The sequence below is a fragment of the Onychostruthus taczanowskii genome, unplaced genomic scaffold, assembly GCF_017590055.1.
Source record: "Onychostruthus taczanowskii isolate IOZ18803 unplaced genomic scaffold, ASM1759005v1 scaffold27, whole genome shotgun sequence".
Lineage (NCBI taxonomy): Eukaryota > Metazoa > Chordata > Aves > Passeriformes > Passeridae > Onychostruthus > Onychostruthus taczanowskii.
In genome coordinates, this window is record NW_024500017.1 from 5,124,623 (window position 1) to 5,144,164 (window position 19,542).

The window sequence follows — 19,542 nt, forward strand, 5'->3', positions numbered from 1 at the left end:
GCAGCCCTGCTCTGCAGGGACTGCCTCTCTGGAGCATTTCTGGAGACCACACAAGCCAGGAACTGTGTGAACAGTTTGTATGGTTTCTTCTGCCTGAGCTTCCTTCACTCTGTGAATGTTTTGGTGAGGGTAGAGAAGACAAAAGGTCTTGTAGGAGAAGCAGATCACTTCCACAAGGCAAAGAAATAATGAAGAGAAGAGGAACTTTGGGGAGAAAAGACAACAGTAATTCATTATTTTTTTTTCTTTGGCTCCTCTTTCAGGTGAGAAGCCTGCAGTAAGTCTTGACCTAGTTCCCTGAATATCACAAAAGTCTTGAGGTAGGAATTGCTTCAGGAAATGTTCATGGGTGAGTGTTTCCCTGCCAGAAGGCATCTGATCTGCTGGAAATGAAGCTGTCCACATAAGTGTCTGTTTTGTCAATGCTTTTGTTGGGAAAGCCTGAAACCCAGGCTAGATATGAGAGGTCATGGCTGATGGATGCTCCTCTGAGATCTGGTTTCAAGTCTCTGCCATCTCCATCCTTACTGATGGCACTATTGTCTCTCCCCCTCCCTGCTTCTTATTTGGATTTTGGGGTCAGGTCACTTCAAATAATAGCATCAGCTCTTGCTGTGGAACATGGCTTTTCCTAAACTTCAGAAACTGCTGTGTAATTAAATTTTCACATAAAGCTTCAGGAGAAATAAGCCAAGACCACTCCAGTCTGGGTTGTCACCGTGCTTAAGGCATCCTTGCAGGTGATAAGGCAGGTAGGGAGTGCTTCTGAGATGAGGGGCAGGGGAGGAAGTCTGGGGAGCTGGCTTGTGGGTCAGTTTTGTTTTGCCTGTAGTGACACAAGAGGTTTGGCCACATGGCTAACTTGAGGACTAGCCAAAGATCCTAGCTTCCAAGTGTGTGGGGATGCTGAATTGCTGAAGTATTCATCAAAGAGCATGGGCAGGGGGAATGTTTAGAAGGAAAATGTGTAATTGCAGAGACAAGCTTGGGAGCCTCACTGTTTTCCAGTTGGTCCTAGCAGAGCATCAGGGAGCTTGTGGGTGCCCTGCCTGCCTGCCCTCCACCCTGGCCAGGCTGCCCAGGGCAGTGGCAGGTCTGTCTGTCCTCCAGAAGGAGATGCCCTCAGTGAGCATCCTCCTGTTGCATGTGGAGACCATCTGAGCATGGCCTAGTTGCCTTAATTCCACTCCCTTCTGTGTGGGGAATGATTTAGGGTCTAAAAAGATAATATTTCATGCTGTTTAGGAAACAAAATAGATTGATTGGGCTTTACAAAGCAAGCAAACCAACCAACCTGCAAATGATCCAGCAGCTGGTTAGCAGCTGGGGCTAAACCATGTTTCAGCAGTGAGGCTGTGGAAGTGCTGCCTTTCCCCAAAGTATTTGGTTCCCAGGGGTGACAGGATTGCCAGGATGGCAGCAACAGCCAGAGCTTTGCAGCAGCTCTTTCCCTGCCCTCCTTTTCTGTGCAGCAAAGTCTGTGGAGAAAAGCACGCTTGGTGCTGGTGGGTTGCCATGGAAAGAACTGCCACATCGCACAGCGTTCATGCTGGAGTGTTTGGTGGCTGCTTCTTTTCAAGAGAAGAATTTTCACAAACATTATAAAACCAGGTGACCATCTAAATTAATGCAAGCTGGTCACAGTATCAGTGTCTTTTGAAATTCAATCATTAAGGGGGTTTTTTTGTTTGTTTTTGTTCCTTCCCTTGGAAGGAGCACACGTGTTTTGGCCAACAAATGCTGAATATTGGTGTCACACTGGATTTGGATGACTGGATGGTTGGAGCCTGTTTTGCAGCTCTGAGGAGAGAGCAAGAAGGAGGAGGATTTGCTAGAGACAGTGGGGTGAGCATAAGCCCTGGGCACGCTGCTGCAGGCCTGGTCCTGGCATCCCAGAAACAGGAAGAGAAGAAACCAAGTTTAAAAAAATTCTTTAAAAAAAAAAATTAAACAAATACCCTTCACTGGGAAACTGTTTTATGGAGCAGTTCTCCTCCTTTTCTGCGTTTCTCAAGTATTGCTCAAGCATCATTGTTACAGTTTCTTCATCTGGAGGAGCTATGAAGTAGCCCCTGGGGAAATCCAAGCACCAGGGAGACAGAGATGCTGATGCCTGGGCTGACTCTGGCTCGGAGCAGAGCTGGGAATAGTGAGCACGCTGGGATTAAAACGTGTGGGAGGAGATGGGAGGAGGCAACTGCCAAGTACTTTGTCACACTTCGGTGTTCTGATGGCAAACCCTTCCACTGGTTAGAAATAAATGAATGGGACATTTAGCCAGGCCTTCTCTTGTTGTTTTCCTTGGCATTTTATTCCTCAATATAGTAATAATTTCTCCATGTGAAGCGTGGTTCCTTTTGGGGTTTGGGATTATAAGGGATTTTTTGTGCCAAATCATCTAGGCTATGGATGGTCCAGATCAAACTCAGTTATGAAAGTAGGAACTGTTTTGATCAGTATCCCTTGTTGCTTCAAATGAGAAGTAGAAGAAATGAAACATGTCCTTCTTTGTGTCATGGGCTGTGGAAAAAGTCTCCAAAGGCTTGGATTGTGCTAATCTCACTGTATTTACAACTGTGTCGATTCCTGCTATTTTTTGAGACATATCAGGTCTTACTTCCAAAGATCCTTTTTGCTGTCTTTCGTTGTATATTTCTAGAAGAATCCCTGGTTCTTTTGAATTAGGATATTAAATAGTTTGTGAATGATTCAGTAATCATTTCCTCTTTGTATTTCTAGAGTGAAATGAAAATGCAGAGACATTTGCATCCTGCTAAATCCTACTTTTTTTTCCAGCAGCATAGTGTTGGGTGTGCTCATCCTCTGTCCCCCATGTCCCATGTTGGCATCCTTTCCCAGAGCTCCAAGATGCTGGCAGCTCATCTCCTGGCCTTGGGACCCTCATTGCAAGGGCCAGTTGAGGGAAAGGTGGGACAGCATGAATTCAGAGCTGCTGCTTTGAAAAAAAAAAGTTATACGTACATGCACACACAGGCTGGCAGATCAAACACAAACAGAGAAATGTTGCACAAAGGAATCACATGTTGTTAGAGGAGATCAGATCAGTCTGACAAGTTTCTGGCCTATTCAAGACAAGAATATACCTGGAAATTGGAGACCTTTATATTCAGGTGGTCTTGTAGTATCTAGGTGGAAAAAGTTGTGCAGAGTCTGAGGGCAGAGCTCTGGCACTCACTCAGACTCATTCTTGCAGCAAGTCTGGGTAGAATTCACCAGAATTAAAGGCTCCCAAAAGCAGTGACTGCTCCCCACTGGCCTGCAGCCCTTGATAGGGGAAGAAGGATCTTGTGCTGGGGAGGGGGACAGTGTTTGGGTTTGTGGGTTGCAGTCACTGGGGGAGTGTTTCCAACCCAGCCATGGAAACCCAGCTCTGTGTGACAAGGGGGAAGGATTGCACTGTGCGCTCCACTTCTGGCACGGACAAAGGTCCTTTGTGGCTGTGCCAAATTCTCCCGGCAGCAGAACTGTTACTGTGCACAGAGGGCAGTGGCTCTGCCCTGTGACAAATTACAGCAGCCACGGGTGCTGCAGGGAGGAAGAGGAAGCTCATTTGATCCCATGATCTCCAGAGGGAAAATGGCGTTTGTGTGCCTGCCTGATAGGTGCCCATAGGGACACTTAAACTGTTCATACCCACCCGAAACCTCAGCATCCTGTGGGGCAAGACAGGCCTTTTCCCCATATGTAAGCACAGTTTTGAAAGGCTTTCTAACTCTGGGGGTTTTGTTTGGCTTTTGGGGGGGTTAATTACAAGTTATATTTATAATCAGTGATATTCCTAAGGAAAAAAAAATATTTGGATGACTGAAGAAATTAGGATAGTGTCACTTGGTGAATAACTTCAAACAGTTTTTGATTTCACATTTCATAGGGTGTAGACATCTGGAACATCAGTGATGCTTCAGCTGGTTTCTGATGGCAGACAGGAGCTGGTGTCTTGGCCTTGTATTAGATGCCTCAAATGTCCAGTGAGCAGAGGAAAGTGTTATGTAATCTGCAGTGAAGGGAAAGCATGAAATGTTTCAAAAGGATCTTGCTGGACTTGTTATTTATTGTCTCTCAGCCTCTTCTGTGGAACATGTGGTAGGTTCTCTGTCACACAGATGCACTAGGGTTACACTAAAACAAAGTGTTTTGTATGTGTGAGGACTGGGTGCTTAATAAGAGAAAGAGAATGAAATACACTTTGAAAACAAAGTGCTGAGATAAAACTTGTAGGTAATAAGGGGGAGATGATATGTAGGGGTGATCTGAGTGGGAATTGCAAGAGATGAAGTACAGCAGATGTAGTAAAACAACTTCAAAAAGCACAGGTACAGCATGTGATTCAAATTACAGAAACAGTGTAACTAAGCATCTTTTAGATGGTCACTTTTTCAGCATTTGACCTCAGAGCTGACTGAGGAACTGACCAAGGAATAATGTGATTCATTCTAGGAATGCTCAGCTTGTATCACCAAAAAGCAGAAAAAAATGTGTGCTCTTGACTGAAAATGGTGTGGGTCAACTCATCCAGGGCCTCCAGAGAGAAGGGATCAAATGTATTGATGGTGCCCACAGACTCTGTGTGAGATGGAGTTGTCATGAGAAGATCTCTGTTCTGTGGAAACCCTCTCTAAAATACTTGTTTTTTCCAGAATTTTGGCAAAAAATGTGTAAAAGGGAAGAGTTCTTGAACTTCAGGATTCAAGCAGAGGAAGAGCAGAGGAGTTGGTGTGGTTTGCTCATGGTATGCTTTGCAGCAGCTGCAGAGGAAGGCAGCTTTTGTTTTGTGTAAGGACAGGGGGAGGTTTAGCAACCTTGGCAGAGAAGCTTCTCTCTTGTATATGTGCACATGGCCCAATGAGTGATTTCTGAGAGAAGGCAGAGGAGTTCAGATCTTTTATCTTTAGACTTTTGCTTCCTCCCATGAGCCTCCTGGTGAAAGTTGTGGTGGTTTTGTGACTTTGGTGCTTTTTTGCTGGGACCTAATCTAAGAGTATCAGCTGCTTTTGCAGGCACTGTTAAATGTTTTCCACTTATGAGCTGGGAGGGTAACCTGAATTTACTGGAGATTGGAGCAGTAACCAAAAACCTCAATGCAGTTTCCAGCCCTGCTGAAGACCTTGGGTAAGGCATGATTTTTGCACTCTGATACCCAGTTTTGGTGGCAGCAAGCTGTAAATTGACTTGACCATTTAGCAAAGCCTCTGCCATGTTCTCTTCGTGCCTTAATTGCCCATTTGAGCAATGGGAATAATAGCAGTGCCTTAACTCACAAGCCTGCTGTGAGGATAGGTATCTTCACAGCCCTAAAGCCTCCAAATATTGGACCAGTGGGATTCTGTGGTCACCACAGGTCATTAACTATCTAAGGCAGGCTCCTACGTGAGGGGAAAAGACCTAAAAAAGGTACTTGCTTTACATGGTGGATAGAAGTGATGTCGCTGCTTTTAGAGAAGAAAAGCCCCTAAGTGTGGAACTTAGGTTTTTCACCAGGCCACTTTTAAAACAGCCTTTTCTTTAAGCAAGCAGAGCACAACAAATGGTGATGTAAAATGCACCAGGATGAGAGTGATTGAAAATTATTTACAGCAAGATACGTGCAGTGCCCTTCAGTTGAACCAAATCTGCTCATCACCAGGAAGCTGAGGAGATCAGACTGATGCAAAGCACTGCCTGTGGAAGTCTCCCAAGCATCTCACTCCTTAACCAGCAGCAGCCAACTTTCCCACATGCTGCTTTTTTTCCTCTGTCTTGGCTAGGAGCTTGGGGTCTCGCTATAGTTGTGACAAAATTGAGTCAGGTTTGAGAAAGGAAATGCCTTCCTAGAAATATTGGGGTTCATCTGTACCACAGGAGTCTCCTAATAGAGCAGGTCACTGAACTGTGTGAGTTAGGCCAACAGCTGACTCTGTGTGCTTAAAATTGGAGCTGCCCTGAAGTGCCTTGGACATCAGATTGGTTTGGTATCCCCTGGCTGAGTTTGGAGGTCACTGGTGTTCAGGTCCTGTTAAAAGTCATGTGAGAGTTTCCAGGAGTGGTCTTGTTTTGAAAAAGTTGTGTCTAAACTCCTGCTTATGGAAGTGTTGATGTGAAACATTTCCATTTCATTGCTGTGCAAATATTTTGCATGGAGGGCTTCAAGACATATCTTTGTACCCCAAACCCAGCTTTTGGGCTTCTTCAATAGCATCTAGTACTGCAGCTCAAGAGTTTCCATTCAGGAAATTAGTATTTTTGGTTGTTACAGTCTATAAGCCAGACTTGATATTTTAAAAGGCAAAATTACCATGTACTGAAGCTTTTCCCAGTAGTGCAGAGGTTCAGGCTGTGTAAGCAGTGTCAGTGAAGACAATTTGAAGCTGTTGAGTTCACCAATGTGTAAGTGAGTGGGTAGGGAAATGGGGACAGGAGAGAACAGCAGTGCTTGTGGGCCACAGGTAAAATCATCCTGTGGCAGGAGACATTATGCTGCTGTGCTTGTAGTGTGTTATCCTCCAATCTGTAGGTCTCACTGGGGAATGTGAAGATACACAGAGAAGCCATTGGGGAGGGAGGAAAGAGGTGCAGTGATTCATTAGCTGTACAAATCACAAACCATCTGCCTTTTTCTAATACATCGTGAGTGAGTCAAACGGGGAGCTGTGCAGCTATAGACACACAGGTTACCAATGTTTTCTGTTAATTATTGAGCTCCTTCCTCTCTCCTGGGTGTTCCATGGACTCTTTCAGTGCTGCAGTTGTAGTGAATGAGGCTGATGGAAAGGCTGCTTCCCATATTGGACAGAGTTGGCCCAAACCTCCCATAGGTGTGTGTACTGCTTGTCTTGTTGAGACATGGCATGCTGGTGGCAGAAGTTTCTTCTCTTTTCTTTTACCCTCAAATTTAAATGCTTCTTAGAAGTGGTCACCAAAACAGTCTTGTGGCCTTAGCCTTCTCTCCTTCCCCTCCATCAGGTCCTCTGGGGGCTTTTTCTCCTTTTCTGCTGTGGTTTGTGCCATGTACATGCCAGAGCCAAGAAATGTGGCGCTCTAGGGGCTACTTCTTGAGAAGTGAGAGCTCTTGGAGTATTTTTTTTTTTGAGAAATTTAGAGCTCATTTCTGCCTTGCAGCCTTGCAAGAGGCACACCTAGAATGTGCATGCGATTTTTATTTTGTTTTCGCATTGCAATACACCTACAAAAGTGTTTGAGTGCCTTGGTAATTTTATTTTGGAAGAAGTTGACACTCAACTGACTAAAGGCAGGGTGCTGTGGTTCCCAGAGCAGAAGAATTTGAAAAGGGATCCAAGTAGTATTAAGAAGTACTAAGCAGGAAATCTGCACTGTTGCTTAAGTTTTGTAAGCAAAGTAAAAAAATTTAATGTCTTGATTCTGTCACAGCTCATGTTCGTTCTGCTTTGGAAGAATGTAACTTAGAGTGTCTCTATAGTAACAATAAAATCTGAAGAGAAAAAATATGTGATAATATATAAAATATATAGTTACTTGGAAATGTGTACAGCTGTTCCTTGTCTAGGTGGCAGTGTTATGGAATGACCGATGACATGAAGGAGAAAGTGGACCAGATGTTACTGTTAAGATATTTGATCTAAACAAACAAGAAATTATTACTAAAAAACTGTTCTAAGCAAAGAATACTTATTTTGACATATCCACCATTTCCCAGAAAAAATACTGCTCTTTAAAGTGTATCTGAAAAGAAGTTAAGCTGAACATTCTAACAGGATAAACTATTTTTTTCTGCATAAAATAAAAGACAGATTCATCCAGGGTTTAACCCACTAAGCTGAACAGATAATTTTTACTTTGTGTCTGTGAGTCTCTTGTCCTCCTACCACATGATGCTGGATGAAAACTCAGTATGAAAAATTATTTATATCCAGTGACTTTAATTTAGTCCAGTGATGAGAACTCAATGAGTTGCACAGATAAGTAATTAAACTTATTAGAATGAATGTTTTTATAGCTTTCCTATTTCTCTTATAAGAAGTCTGTTGGTCTTTATTTCTCTCTTCTGAACATGCAAGTACCCACCCTAGGAGTAAACACTGAACACACCACTGATTAAAGGAGATAATTTTGACAGGGTACATGACTGCTATTTTGGTGCTTGCTGCCCCTGGAAGCCGCCAGTGGAGGGTGTTGGACAGAGGATCAATCCAGCCCCTGGGTGTTGAGAACATTTGCTGGTGTACCTGACTGTACCTTGCATGGGTTGTTCATGCATCACCTTGCTTGGAAGAGTTCAGTTTGTATTCCTCCTTCCCAAGGGGGAGAGCAAGGTCTCAGCAGGGCATCCACCATCACCATCTGGGGTTTGGGTGCAGTCAGGTGCCACTGGGATTTGGGGTCCTTTTGTGTCCCAGAGCAGGGCAGCAGCCAAGTCAGGTGTCCAGCAGGACATGGATGCTCGTGCCTCTGGCAGAAGCACACACTGCAGAGGTAAAAAAAAGCTTTTCCCAGACTGCACCAACTTCACAAACCAGTGGGAGCTGCAGCAACCACAGATACCCACGTGTCCCATTTTGTGTGGAAGCTGTGGGTTGCCAGCCCTTTTTCTGGAGGAGAAAGCAGTGGCTGGGAAGGAGGGAAACGTGGATGATGTCCACACCGTGGCACTTGAGTGTTCTTCTCCCTCCTGCTCTGGAGTGCCCTCCTGGAGAAGGACCATCTCCTGCCTTCATCAAGATTAAGGCCACTGGATTAGGTGGAATAAGTGACTGTTGCTACAATATAAGTATTTTTTCAGGGCATGGACCAGTTTGCAAAGTGCAGTTTCTAATCATGAGTAGATTTTTTCCAAAAAAGCAAAAAAGCTAGTCAGGCCTAATTAGTTTTTAGCAACTGAATTAAGCCTGCATTTAAAAAAAGGCAAAAAAAGTAGGAGCCAGTGATTGCAGATTGGTACTTATAATAGAAAATTCACTGCGTGCAATGTTCAGCTTCCCCATTTCTGGGAAGGGGTTGGCCTCTTGTGTTCATACCACCATTTTCCCCACATCTTTGGCTTAACAGCAGCTTGAATGAGAACATTTTAGTTCAAAAGAACAGCCTGTTAGCAGTGTACTCTGAAATAAGCCTATTGCATGGTGCCGCCACACAACCTATTCTGGTGAAGCCTACAAAGGGGTTTTTTTCCCCAAAATACCCATGTTTTTCAGAGTAAGTTCTTCTATCCCTACATAGTGGTTGCATCACAGCTGAGCTGTTAATGTTAAGAGGCAGCTTTCATGTGATTAATTTCATCATTCGGTTCTCTGGGATTTTCTACAACTGTTGGTGCCTTTTAAAAACCCTTTCATTCTACCCTCAGCCCACCAAAACTTTTGATTCTTGTTTTATCTTTGTGTTTTTACAGTCTCTCAGTGACTGTGCTGTAGGGGGTGCAGGGCAGAGGTGGGATGTGCACTGGGTTTGCTTCTGCCCCCCATTCACATGTTGACATCCAGTTTCACAGGACTTGTTGCTGGAGAACTCAGGATTCCCAGAGGCACTTTGGTTTGCTGATCACCTTTGAAAGGTGTGAGTCTCTGATCCTTTAAAGAAAGAAAAATTATCAATTGCTGCTTTCCTGTAGAAAAATATTCATGGTCACAGCATCCTGTTACAGACCTCTGTGTGGGAATTTTTTTATAATTAGAAATGTCTACACCAACATATGCAAACTTGTAATTTTATTTTTTCACATCTGCAAAAATTGCTACTATAACAGTATGTATACCTCCCCTTTAATTGGGATTTATTCAGCTTACAAAAAACTGTAGAGGTATTGGAGCTCTATGCTGGTCTGACTTAAATGCTGTTTTAAAAGCTCTGCCCTAATTCACAAAACCTGCCTTTCTTTCTGTGTGGTTTTTTGTTGGTGTTTTTTTTTTTTTTTTTTTGGTAAATCGTTACAGTCACAATCTATCACGCAGGAATTATTTGCCCTGGTTTGCTTCCACTTATTCTTCTGTATGTAATTAAGCAATGTTCTTAAGTGTTTTATCACAGAGGAGAGCAACAGCATGTTTTTTGCTGTGCTTGCTGATGTGCTTTTTGATATTACTGTAGCAGCTGCATGCTGAAAGCAGTTGTAAGGAAGGAGGAACATCACCCTAGGCATGTTTCTTTCTTTGCACAGTGAAATGTGTATCTCCCTTCTCATCCTTGTGTTTGTAGGAGAAAAACGTTACCACAGCTTTACTGCACGTGAATTCAGCGTCTCTGGTGGGGAGCAGGATGTCAGCTCTGCCCTGTGCTGCTTCTGTTTGCACTGCTGCAGCCTTCGGACAAAGAGTAGATGGTCAAGGGGGTCTTACGGTGCTGTCAAGTAATATCAGGGAGTTTCTGCTCTGCTCTGAACTTGAGCATGACTTCTGGGCAGCCACACAGTGTTAAAATCTGAGACACACAGAGGGACACAGCATTTGCATCCAGGGACCCACAGGCTTGGAGGGTTGTGAGAGGAGATGGCTGAAGGTATCCAGGAATGAGCAGAGTCACTGGGGCCCTCACAGTGTGGTTGGTCACACGTCCTGGAGGGGGTGGCAAGTTCTTCAGCTCAGGAAAAAGGATGCAGGTGGTGTCTCTGCCTTAAGCACAACCTGCAGTGTTTGCAAGGTGGTGATCAGCAGGTGGACACTGGCTGGTGACCAAGGGCAGAGCATGGCATCTGTGTTGAGCTTTGCTGAGATCCACTTCCTGTGAAATAAAGCAGGATGGTATTCCAAAAGAACCCAGCGGCTGAACATTTTGTGCCCAAGTCCTTGCTGGTGAGCTCTGTGCTGTGTTCCTCCTCTGTTACTGCTGCTGTGTCCTCAAGCTGGGGAAGGGGCGTGGGAAAGCTCTAAGGAGGAGTTTTTACCTTTGTGATATTAAATGTCATGTTCAGACAAGGGGGGTGTGGGTGTTAAATTACAAGGGTGTAATTTGCTGCTGCTTGTCCTGTGTAGCAGAGAGGATGCTGCTTGTGGAGACTGAGCTCCTAAGCAGTAAAATAAAATGTTTCCACCCTCTTCAAACATCAGCCAGCCCTTGCAAATGAGCACTGCTATATATTTGTGTGCTTATTTGCAGTTATTCTCATGCTGGTGGTTTTCCCACTGCTCATTTTCAAATGAGGCCAGGTGCTGGGAACTCTCTGCCAGCACAGGGCAGAGCAAACAATGCAGCAAGATGAAAAAATAAAGAAAGATTTTATTGGCAAATTACACAAGTGTCCCTAAAGTGTTTGGGTTTTTTCTGTTTGTTTGTTTTTAAAAGTGAGGTTTATCTGTGAAGAGTAAAGATCCATTTGCACTGCCTGGGGGAGGTTCAACCTCTTTCAGCCTCTGTTTACTTTACTCCAGCCCTTGGCTGAAAGCAAGGTACAGCACAAAACAGTGATAATGCTGATGCACTTCTTCATTTCTGCTAAAATATAAGTTTTCCATGCTTTTTTATTAGATGTACCTTCAAATTTGGTTGTCTTTAGACAGCCTTTTCCAGACTCATTCATGTTTCTGGTATAAAGGAAAACAAGCAGCATCTCTCCCTGTCTCCCCCCTGCCCTACCACTTCCCCAGCCACAGCGCGCAGGGTTTTGAATGATGCTTTGTGCAACTGAGCTGTGTCCAGGTGCCGTGGAAAATTCCTGCTCTGCCACCACCTTGGAGGAGCCTGTGGGAACAGCAGTGCAGAAAAGGAGTTCAGTTTCTACCGAAATACTTGCCTTTTGTTGTGGTGGAAGTAGGGTGTAAAATTTAGCTATAAGCACTAGGTAAAGATGCGAGAGAGTGAAAAGATTTCAATATTCAGCAAGAGAAACCTTTTGGATTTGTTGTTATCATTCCTTAGCTTTCACTGTACAGTTACCTTATGCTGATGGACGGTGGCATTGCTACACAGGCAAGCATTTTCCAGTGCCAGCCAGGCCTAAAAACATGGTTTATTTTTCCTATGTGATTCTCTGCAGTTTCTCCAGTGTGGGGCTGGGATAGGAAATCTGGCACTTCCTCAGTCATGCACAGAGTTGCCATTAAGATCCCACTTCATTCTCTTGTCAGATGCTCTGTAGCTGTTTTAACAGGGGTTCAGTTGATCAGAGGACTGTGGCAGGATTATTTCATTATTTAAACAAATTTCAGAAATTAAATGAAGGACGGTTAGGCCCTTGCTCATGAGTGCTGTGACACACTTGCGGGGAGATAACTTTAGAAGAAGGCATTGCTTCTGACTTGTGTGCTTCTGTCCTGCATGGCTTTACTGAATCAAAGCAAATTTAAAGTTCTTGTTCCTGCACACAGGTTCTCTGTGGTTTGGTTTTAACCTCATTCACAATGACAGATTCTGCTTGGAGCCAAGCACTTTTGTTTTTCACCTGGTTGCCTTTTGCCGCTTTGCGCATTTGTTCATTTTAAAGAAAATTCAAAATATGAGTTTTTGTTTGTGTTTTTTTTTTTTGTTTCGACCCCTTGCAGTTTGGGGAGTCAAGCAAGAGATGTGGCAGGTGAGCTGGAGGGAGGAGGACTCTCCTCCCTCCCCATGCCCAGTGAGTACACAGCGAGCTCACAAGGCAGCTGCTGACTGCACCCCTGCGCCTCACTCCTGTGGGCACTCCACAGTGGCAGCAGCCCAAAAAAAGAAGTTATTTGTCCACAGTCCTGTCCATAACAAAATATAAGGAGAACAGGGCCAGCTTTAGGGGCAGAGGTTGACCATGGTGCAGCCCTGCATTGAATATCAGGTGTGGGTTTTGCCCCTTGAAGGGACGCTGTGGGCAGGGCTCGGGTGGTAAGGTGCAGCTCAGGCTGCTCAGGATGTGCCAGTTGCTAAGCCTTGCATTGGAGGAGCTGAAGTGGCATCCTTTATCAGTTTTGTCAGGAGCAACACCGCATACTTAAAACTGTCTGCTGGGGCTTTGATTTTCTGGCAAGTGGCTCATGTTTGAAAGCTGTGAGATGCTCTTGATGCTTTCTCTAATGTTCTGGGATGAGCTGTGGCAGTCCCTGCAAATGTACATTATGCACCTCCCAAGGATGTCTTTTGAGGGAGGAGAGGAGTCCAGTTATTTTTTGGAGCTTTTTCTTTCTTTCTCCCAAATGACATCCTTACTGAGGTCCTGGAGGAGACACTGCTTGGAGATCCCAATAAACTCTCCTTGCTCAGGTAAGTGTTGAGCTTCTCCTCCTCCCCATCATTCAAGATGTGGGTTGAAGGGACAGTCTGTAGCTAGTTATGAGTTCCCAAGACTACACATCATAGGCTAAAAGTCATTTGTTTCTTTTATTGACCTCGAAAAAGAAGCATTTGATTTGTGCTTGATTTCTGTGGTGCATCATGATTCTCATGTGGCAGAAAAAACTACTCAAAGTGTAGGGTTAGAAAGCCAGCAATTAGACATGCAGAAAACCACTCTGTGGAAAGGAAGAAGGAAGAGAAGAAACAATCTGTACAATTTTCTGGAAAAACTGTAGCAGACAGAATTGTTCATCTTTCCACACACATAGATATGTTTTGAAGGGACCTTGGCCCTTCCTCTGTATCGGAGCATCCTTGTTTGAGGCCAGTCCTCCTGCCCTCATAAGAGTTGGGAGCTTGGTGCAGCAGAGAGCTTGCTGAGCTTCCAGAGATGGGGGAGTTCAAAACATTTAGTCTGACTTTTAAGAAACCTTTGATTGATTCAAAGCTGTAACCTAGATGTTTCTCCTTCTCCACTCTTTCTCTTCCATCACATTCTTTTATGTTCCTAGCTTTTTCTTCCTGTGGAGGTGGGGGGAAGTTCAGTGAAATATAAATAAGCCTTGCCCTGTCTTTGATGTCCTTTGAATTTTCTTCCTTTTGCTGATGTTGCCACATGAATTTTGCACGAGATCATGCATTAAAACAGGAGCAGACCATTAGGTGCAGCTGTGGCCTGAGAGGGAGAGCAAGACTCAGAGGAGCATTTCGGGAGCTGTGGCTTCATCTTCATTGCCCTGGCCCAGGACACTCCCTTCCCTCATCTAAGAAAGTCAGTATCACAAATGTTGTGGGATCTATGGGGAGGAGTGAGATGACCTGATCACCTTCACCCTGTTCACAGCACCAGCTGGGCTTACAGAGCCCATTCTGCCCCTGTCTCTCATCTTTTGGCCTGTTTCAGCCAAATTTGGTATAAGGGAGGAAGCTTCAAAGCAAATTAATTTTCTGCAAGCACAGTTGAAAATGGGTGATTGGGAAGATGGGCATTGGGACAGTTGTGTGTTTGTCTCTAGCTTTGGATCCCACCTGCAGTGGGATACAGCAAGTCACAGATCACAGCCAAAATATCTGTGGAAGGACAATTGCGAGGTGAAGTAGAAGGGGAATTTTGAAGGAATATGTGGAAATATATGGAATGTTCAGTGTGATCCAGTTCAACGGTAAATCAGCACAAATGTACAGAAAACCAGGAATCATTGCTTTCACTGTTCTTTTGTTTATCTCTAAAAGGCAGAAGGAAAAAAAAATAAGCAAGAAAGGAATTGCTCAGAGGCAAATGCTTTGGGGAATGCTGGTGACAATGTTGGTGGTCCTAGGTTAGGGGGAAATAGCACTGGGTCACCCTGACCAAGGCAGAGCCATAAGCCTGGGGGCAGCCCCATCCCTGTTTCACAGAGCTCAGCAAATACGCTGTCTTTCCCAGGGAAGCACCTGGAGCTCGAATGCACTCTTGAAAGTCAGCCAGCTGTTCTGATGCTTCACCAAGTGTGCAGGAGCGTGCCTGGGCTGTGTCAGGGCTGGGAGGTGCAGGGGTGGCAGTGGCTGTGAACACAAAGCACTACACCATAGTAAATGCGCATGAGATCTTCTCCATGGTGTGTTTGGTGTTTCACAGCCTGAGTTTCACAAGAGCCTTATCCGTGAAGGTGCTGCGTGGCAAACTCGCACACGGAGTGTTTCATGTATGGGGAATTGCTTCATGCTGGGTTTTGAGTGCGTAGAGCGGGGAGCTGCCATCCCTGCTCTTATCCCCAGCTGGAGCTGCTTCCTCTGGCAGTGTGTGGTTTGAGTTTCCATATGTACAGGATTGGGATGATCTGTGACAGGCAGAGCAGCAGCACTGTGGTCTGGAGACCTGCAGCGTGTTCCTCAGCTGCAAACACAAGCGAGGAGCTGGCAGCTGCTTTCACAGGTTCGCTCCTACCAAGGCTCCAGCGAGAGGAGCAGATACAGGGACAGCACTGCTGATGTTGGATGTGTCCAGATGTGACTGCAGTGATATTTTATTTTGTTAGATCTTCATGTCTCCAGTTCTGGATGCAGCTTATCATTTACAATCTTCACAATAAGCAAATGTGCATTTGGTTAGACATGAGATCATGGTTTGGATTGGAAATTATCTTTAAAGATCATCCAGTCTGTCCCCCTTGCAAGGGTTGGGGTATCTTGTATTGGATCTCTAGTTCAAATTCTCCGTTTAGAACACTTCTGCAGAACTCGGTGCAGGCCTGACCCGCTCTGCAAATCCCCACTTTCCATCCTTCTCTGGTTTGTAAACACCAGTGTGTCTCCCACTCAATTCCAAGAACTTCTTGATTGTTAAATCCGAGTTTTGTGTCAAGACCATAGAAATATTATGGAACCAGAGACCACCTGACCAGGAAGTATAACAAATTTGAATCAGTGGTAAATTTTAAAAAGCATCTTGTCAAATAAGGAAGTGACCTTTTTTCCCTCCATCCAGTCCTGATGAGTGTGTGTAGATCCTAAAAAAGCTGGTGTAATTTTTCTTTGTGCTTGCTCTGACTGATGTTTGCCTCCTAGCCTTCAGAAAATACATTTTACAGAATTCCTGCATTTGGGAACTTTCAAAAGTGCTTCAGCATTAAAAATAAAGCTTTGAAATGTTTTGGTTCGGCTTTTTTAATTCTTTAGGGAGTGACATGCCCAAGTTGGGACATCAGTGGGATCACAGAAAGGGACCCTGTTTCAGAGGTATCTGAGGGCTTCTGTGGCCTTTGGTAGCTATTTCTGTCAATGTTGAGTGCGAAGTTGTGTTTTAAGGAAACTTCTTGTCTGGAAAAGACTTGATAGGCCTCCACAAATCTGCTGTAGTTTTCTGCTACAGTTTCTTTGAGCCCACCTTTTCTCAAAACACAGACATTTGGAAGTGTTGATTTACATTAACTCTTCCTTCTGCCATTACTTTTACAACCAAGGCAGATCCTATAGCTTTATTTAGAAATCACCCATCATTAGTAACCACAGTCATTTAGTAGTCATATTTACAAGGTAAGTGACAGTGGGAAGTAATTAAGTTTAATATAAATCACACTCAATTTCAAAGCTGCAGACTTCAAAATAGTAATTAATAGAATTGCAGCTTCTATAAAAAGATGCAGTATTTATAGTACTATCTTCTTCTTTTCCTAACTAAACACATCGAGTCTAGTGGAAATTAAAATTCCCTGTCTGTTCATCTTATTTGTTCCAGTAATTTTCTTCCTGTGGTGCACTTCATTGCAAATTACCCATGACTTTCTTCTATTTGAGAAGATTTTTGACTCTTAAAATGATGACGTGGAGGAAGAAGTGTTCGGCAATATCCAAAATACACACATGCCTTGCAAATGCACTCATCTTGAGCTGTGGCTTTCTGCTAAAACTTTGATTGATCAGTGGATAACAACATGTGCTTTGTTTCACAGGTGTCATGCAGTTGACAGGTCTACAGGCGAAGCTGAGGGTCACAGCCAAGGCAGAAATTCTTTAGACAAAACAGTCAAATAATCAGGGAAGTTTGGAGCTGTTTGCAAGATCTACTGAGCTGGTTGCTCATCCTGTCAAAAGAAGCCACCATCTAGGACAACAGCACACTGCCAGCAGCTGCCATGGCCAGCAAAAGAAAGTCCACAACTCCCTGTATGGTGCGAAGTTCTGAAGTCGTGGAGCAGGAAGGTGCTGAGGGTGTAGAGACTCCTAAAGACAAGGGGACTGGTGCATTGCAGCAGGACTCCAAAAAAATCTGGCCTTCAGAAAACTCAGTCAAAGACTGCGAAGTGGTGGAGGCGAAGCCCCCGGGTGAAAATCAGTCTAAGAAACCGCAGGGTGGTTATGAGTGTAAGTACTGCCCTTACTCGACACAAAACTTAAATGAATTTACAGAGCACGTTGACACGCAGCATCCAAATGTCATTCTCAACCCCCTGTATGTCTGTGCTGAATGCAACTTCACAACCAAAAAATACGATTCTTTATCTGACCACAACACAAAATACCACCCGGGAGAGACTAACTTTAAACTGAAATTAATTAAACGCAATAATCAGACTGTTCTAGAGCAGTCTATTGAGGCCGCCACTAATGATGTCACTGTCACAAGCAGTGGGCTAGAAAATGCAGAGTGTGACGATTCACTGCATGGGGGAGCCAGCGCAAATAAAGCACCCGTGATGAAACTGGGAAAGCCTAAAGGGGAAACCAAGAAGGGATCTAAAAAGCCAGAAGAGGGAGGTACGGAAAACCACGTGGATGGTGCTCTGCCCCGCATCATAACTGAAGCCACTGAAGCTATCGCCTGTATAAATGGAGACCTTCTCCATGATGTGTTAGCCCATGTCATGCCCTCTGTACAGCTGCCACCAAATATCAACCTTGTCCCCAAGGTCCCGGTCCCTCTGAACAGCACCAAATACAACTCTGCACTGGACACTAATGCAACCATGATCAACTCCTTTAATAAGTTTCCTTACCCAACACAAGCAGAGCTGTCGTGGTTGACGGCAGCATCCAAACATCCGGAAGAACAAATCCGAATCTGGTTTGCTACGCAACGTTTGAAGCATGGTATAAGTTGGTCTCCTGAAGAAGTGGAGGAAGCAAGGAAGAAGATGTTCAATGGTACTATCCAGGCAGTTCCCCAGACCATCACCGTCCTGCCAGCTCCTTTGGCAACTGCAAAAATGCCGCAGCCCATCATCCAGACAGCTTTGCCTTGTCAGATACTGGGCCAGACTGGCCTGGTTTTGACTCCTGTGTCAAATGGTTCAACTGTTTCCTGTTCACCAATTACACTTGCTGTTGCCCCAAACCAGGGGCAAAAGAGGACAATACAAACCTTATCAAGTGCCCCAGAGGCCAAGCGTCCTCACATAGTTCAGGTGCCTGAGATTCCTGCCAAGATGAGTGCTGTTCCAGCGACCCCAGCCAGCGAGCGGAAAAAGACCAAGGAGCAGATAGCAGAGCTGAAGGCCAGTTTCATGGCAAGCCAGTTTCCTGATGATGCAGAAGTCTACCGGCTTATAGACGCAACAGGTCTTTCCAGGAGTGAGATCAAAAAGTGGTTCAGTGACCACAGGTACAGAAGTCAGAGGGGCATTGTGCAAATTCCTGGTGATGCTTTAGGGAAAGATCAAATAGCACCTTCAGCTGGTCGACATGGCCGGTCATTTCACCCATACACAGATTTTAACCCCCAGAGATTCAAAGAGAAAACTCAGGAGCAGCTTAGGGCCCTTGAGGAGAGTTTCTTAAAATGCTCTTTTCCTACCCAGGGAGAATTGGACAGGCTTCGAGTAGAGACTAAGTTGAGTAGGAGGGAGATAGATTCATGGTTCTCTGAGCGGAGAAAGATAAGGGACAGCATGGAGCAAGCTGTCTTGGACTCAATGGGATCATACAGAAAAATTAAGGATCAAGGAACTCCCAATGGTGCAATAAGCCAGGCAGAACTTCTGGGTAGCTCTCAGCTCCCTGGTGCTTTATCTGGGTCCTCCACCACATTGAAGAAAACACAAGAGCAAATTCATCTATTGAAAAGCACATTTGCAAGGACCCAGTGGCCATCACCCCAGGAGTATGACCAGTTGGCATCTCAGACCGGGCTCACGAGAACTGAAATAGTTCGCTGGTTCAAGGAAAACCGGTCTTCATTAAGAACAGGGTCACTTAAATGGATTGACCAGTACCAGCAGCAGTATGCTGGTGATGGTCATAACAAGCAAAGCCAGAAAAGGAGCTCAAAACACACTGAGAGTCCAAAGAATGGTAATGAGGTGTCTCGGCAGCATTACCAGGAGCATAAAAAACTGAATGAAGAGAATGGGGGGAAACCAGTGGTGAGAGCAAAAAGAGACTGTGAACCACTGAAGGACTCTTTGTTGGGGAATCAAGCAGAGGGCGCAGACAGGCTGGAGTGCAACAACAGCCACGATGGCCACGGCAGTGAGGAGAACGAGGAGCCAGCAGAGGTCAACTGGGTGGAGGTGACGGTGGGCGAGGATGACGCTGCCTCGGACTGTATGGACAGCTGGAGCCAAACGGCCCCCGAGGGCCACACAGAGCTGCCAGACTTGGACTCTGAAAGTATATCTGGAGACAATTCCCACGTATAGACAGGTAATGCTGAGGGTGCCCTGTTTCCCTGAGCCTGCCTTTGGCGGGGTGTGCTTCTAGCATTCTATAGCCCCGCTTCAGTGTAAATCCCTGGAGCCCATCCCTGCCGGATACTTTGTGCCTGCTGGGTGCCTGAACAAAAGAGACACCCATTCTGCTTGTAAATTAAAGCTAACTGCATGATAGAGGAGGGGTTAGTGCCATTTGCCTTGTTTTTTT

General features: G+C 44.9%; 1 protein-coding gene across 3 annotated transcripts in view; it reads left to right on the top strand.

Moving 5' to 3' along the window:
- ZHX2 (zinc fingers and homeoboxes 2) overlaps positions 1–19,542 on the top strand; it is a 46,016-nt gene that overhangs the window by 19,281 nt on the left and 7,193 nt on the right. The window contains exons 2-3 of one of the 3 annotated variants that reach the window (XM_041407591.1): positions 264–320; positions 16,638–19,326. In XM_041407591.1, the coding sequence (XP_041263525.1) occupies positions 16,821–19,322 (2,502 nt within the window). In that variant the 5' untranslated portion in view covers positions 264–320; positions 16,638–16,820 and the 3' untranslated portion in view covers positions 19,323–19,326. Of the gene's footprint in view, positions 1–263; positions 350–16,637; positions 19,327–19,542 lie in introns of those variants that run through there. The other 2 variants (XM_041407590.1, XM_041407589.1) reach the window with 2 other exon arrangements.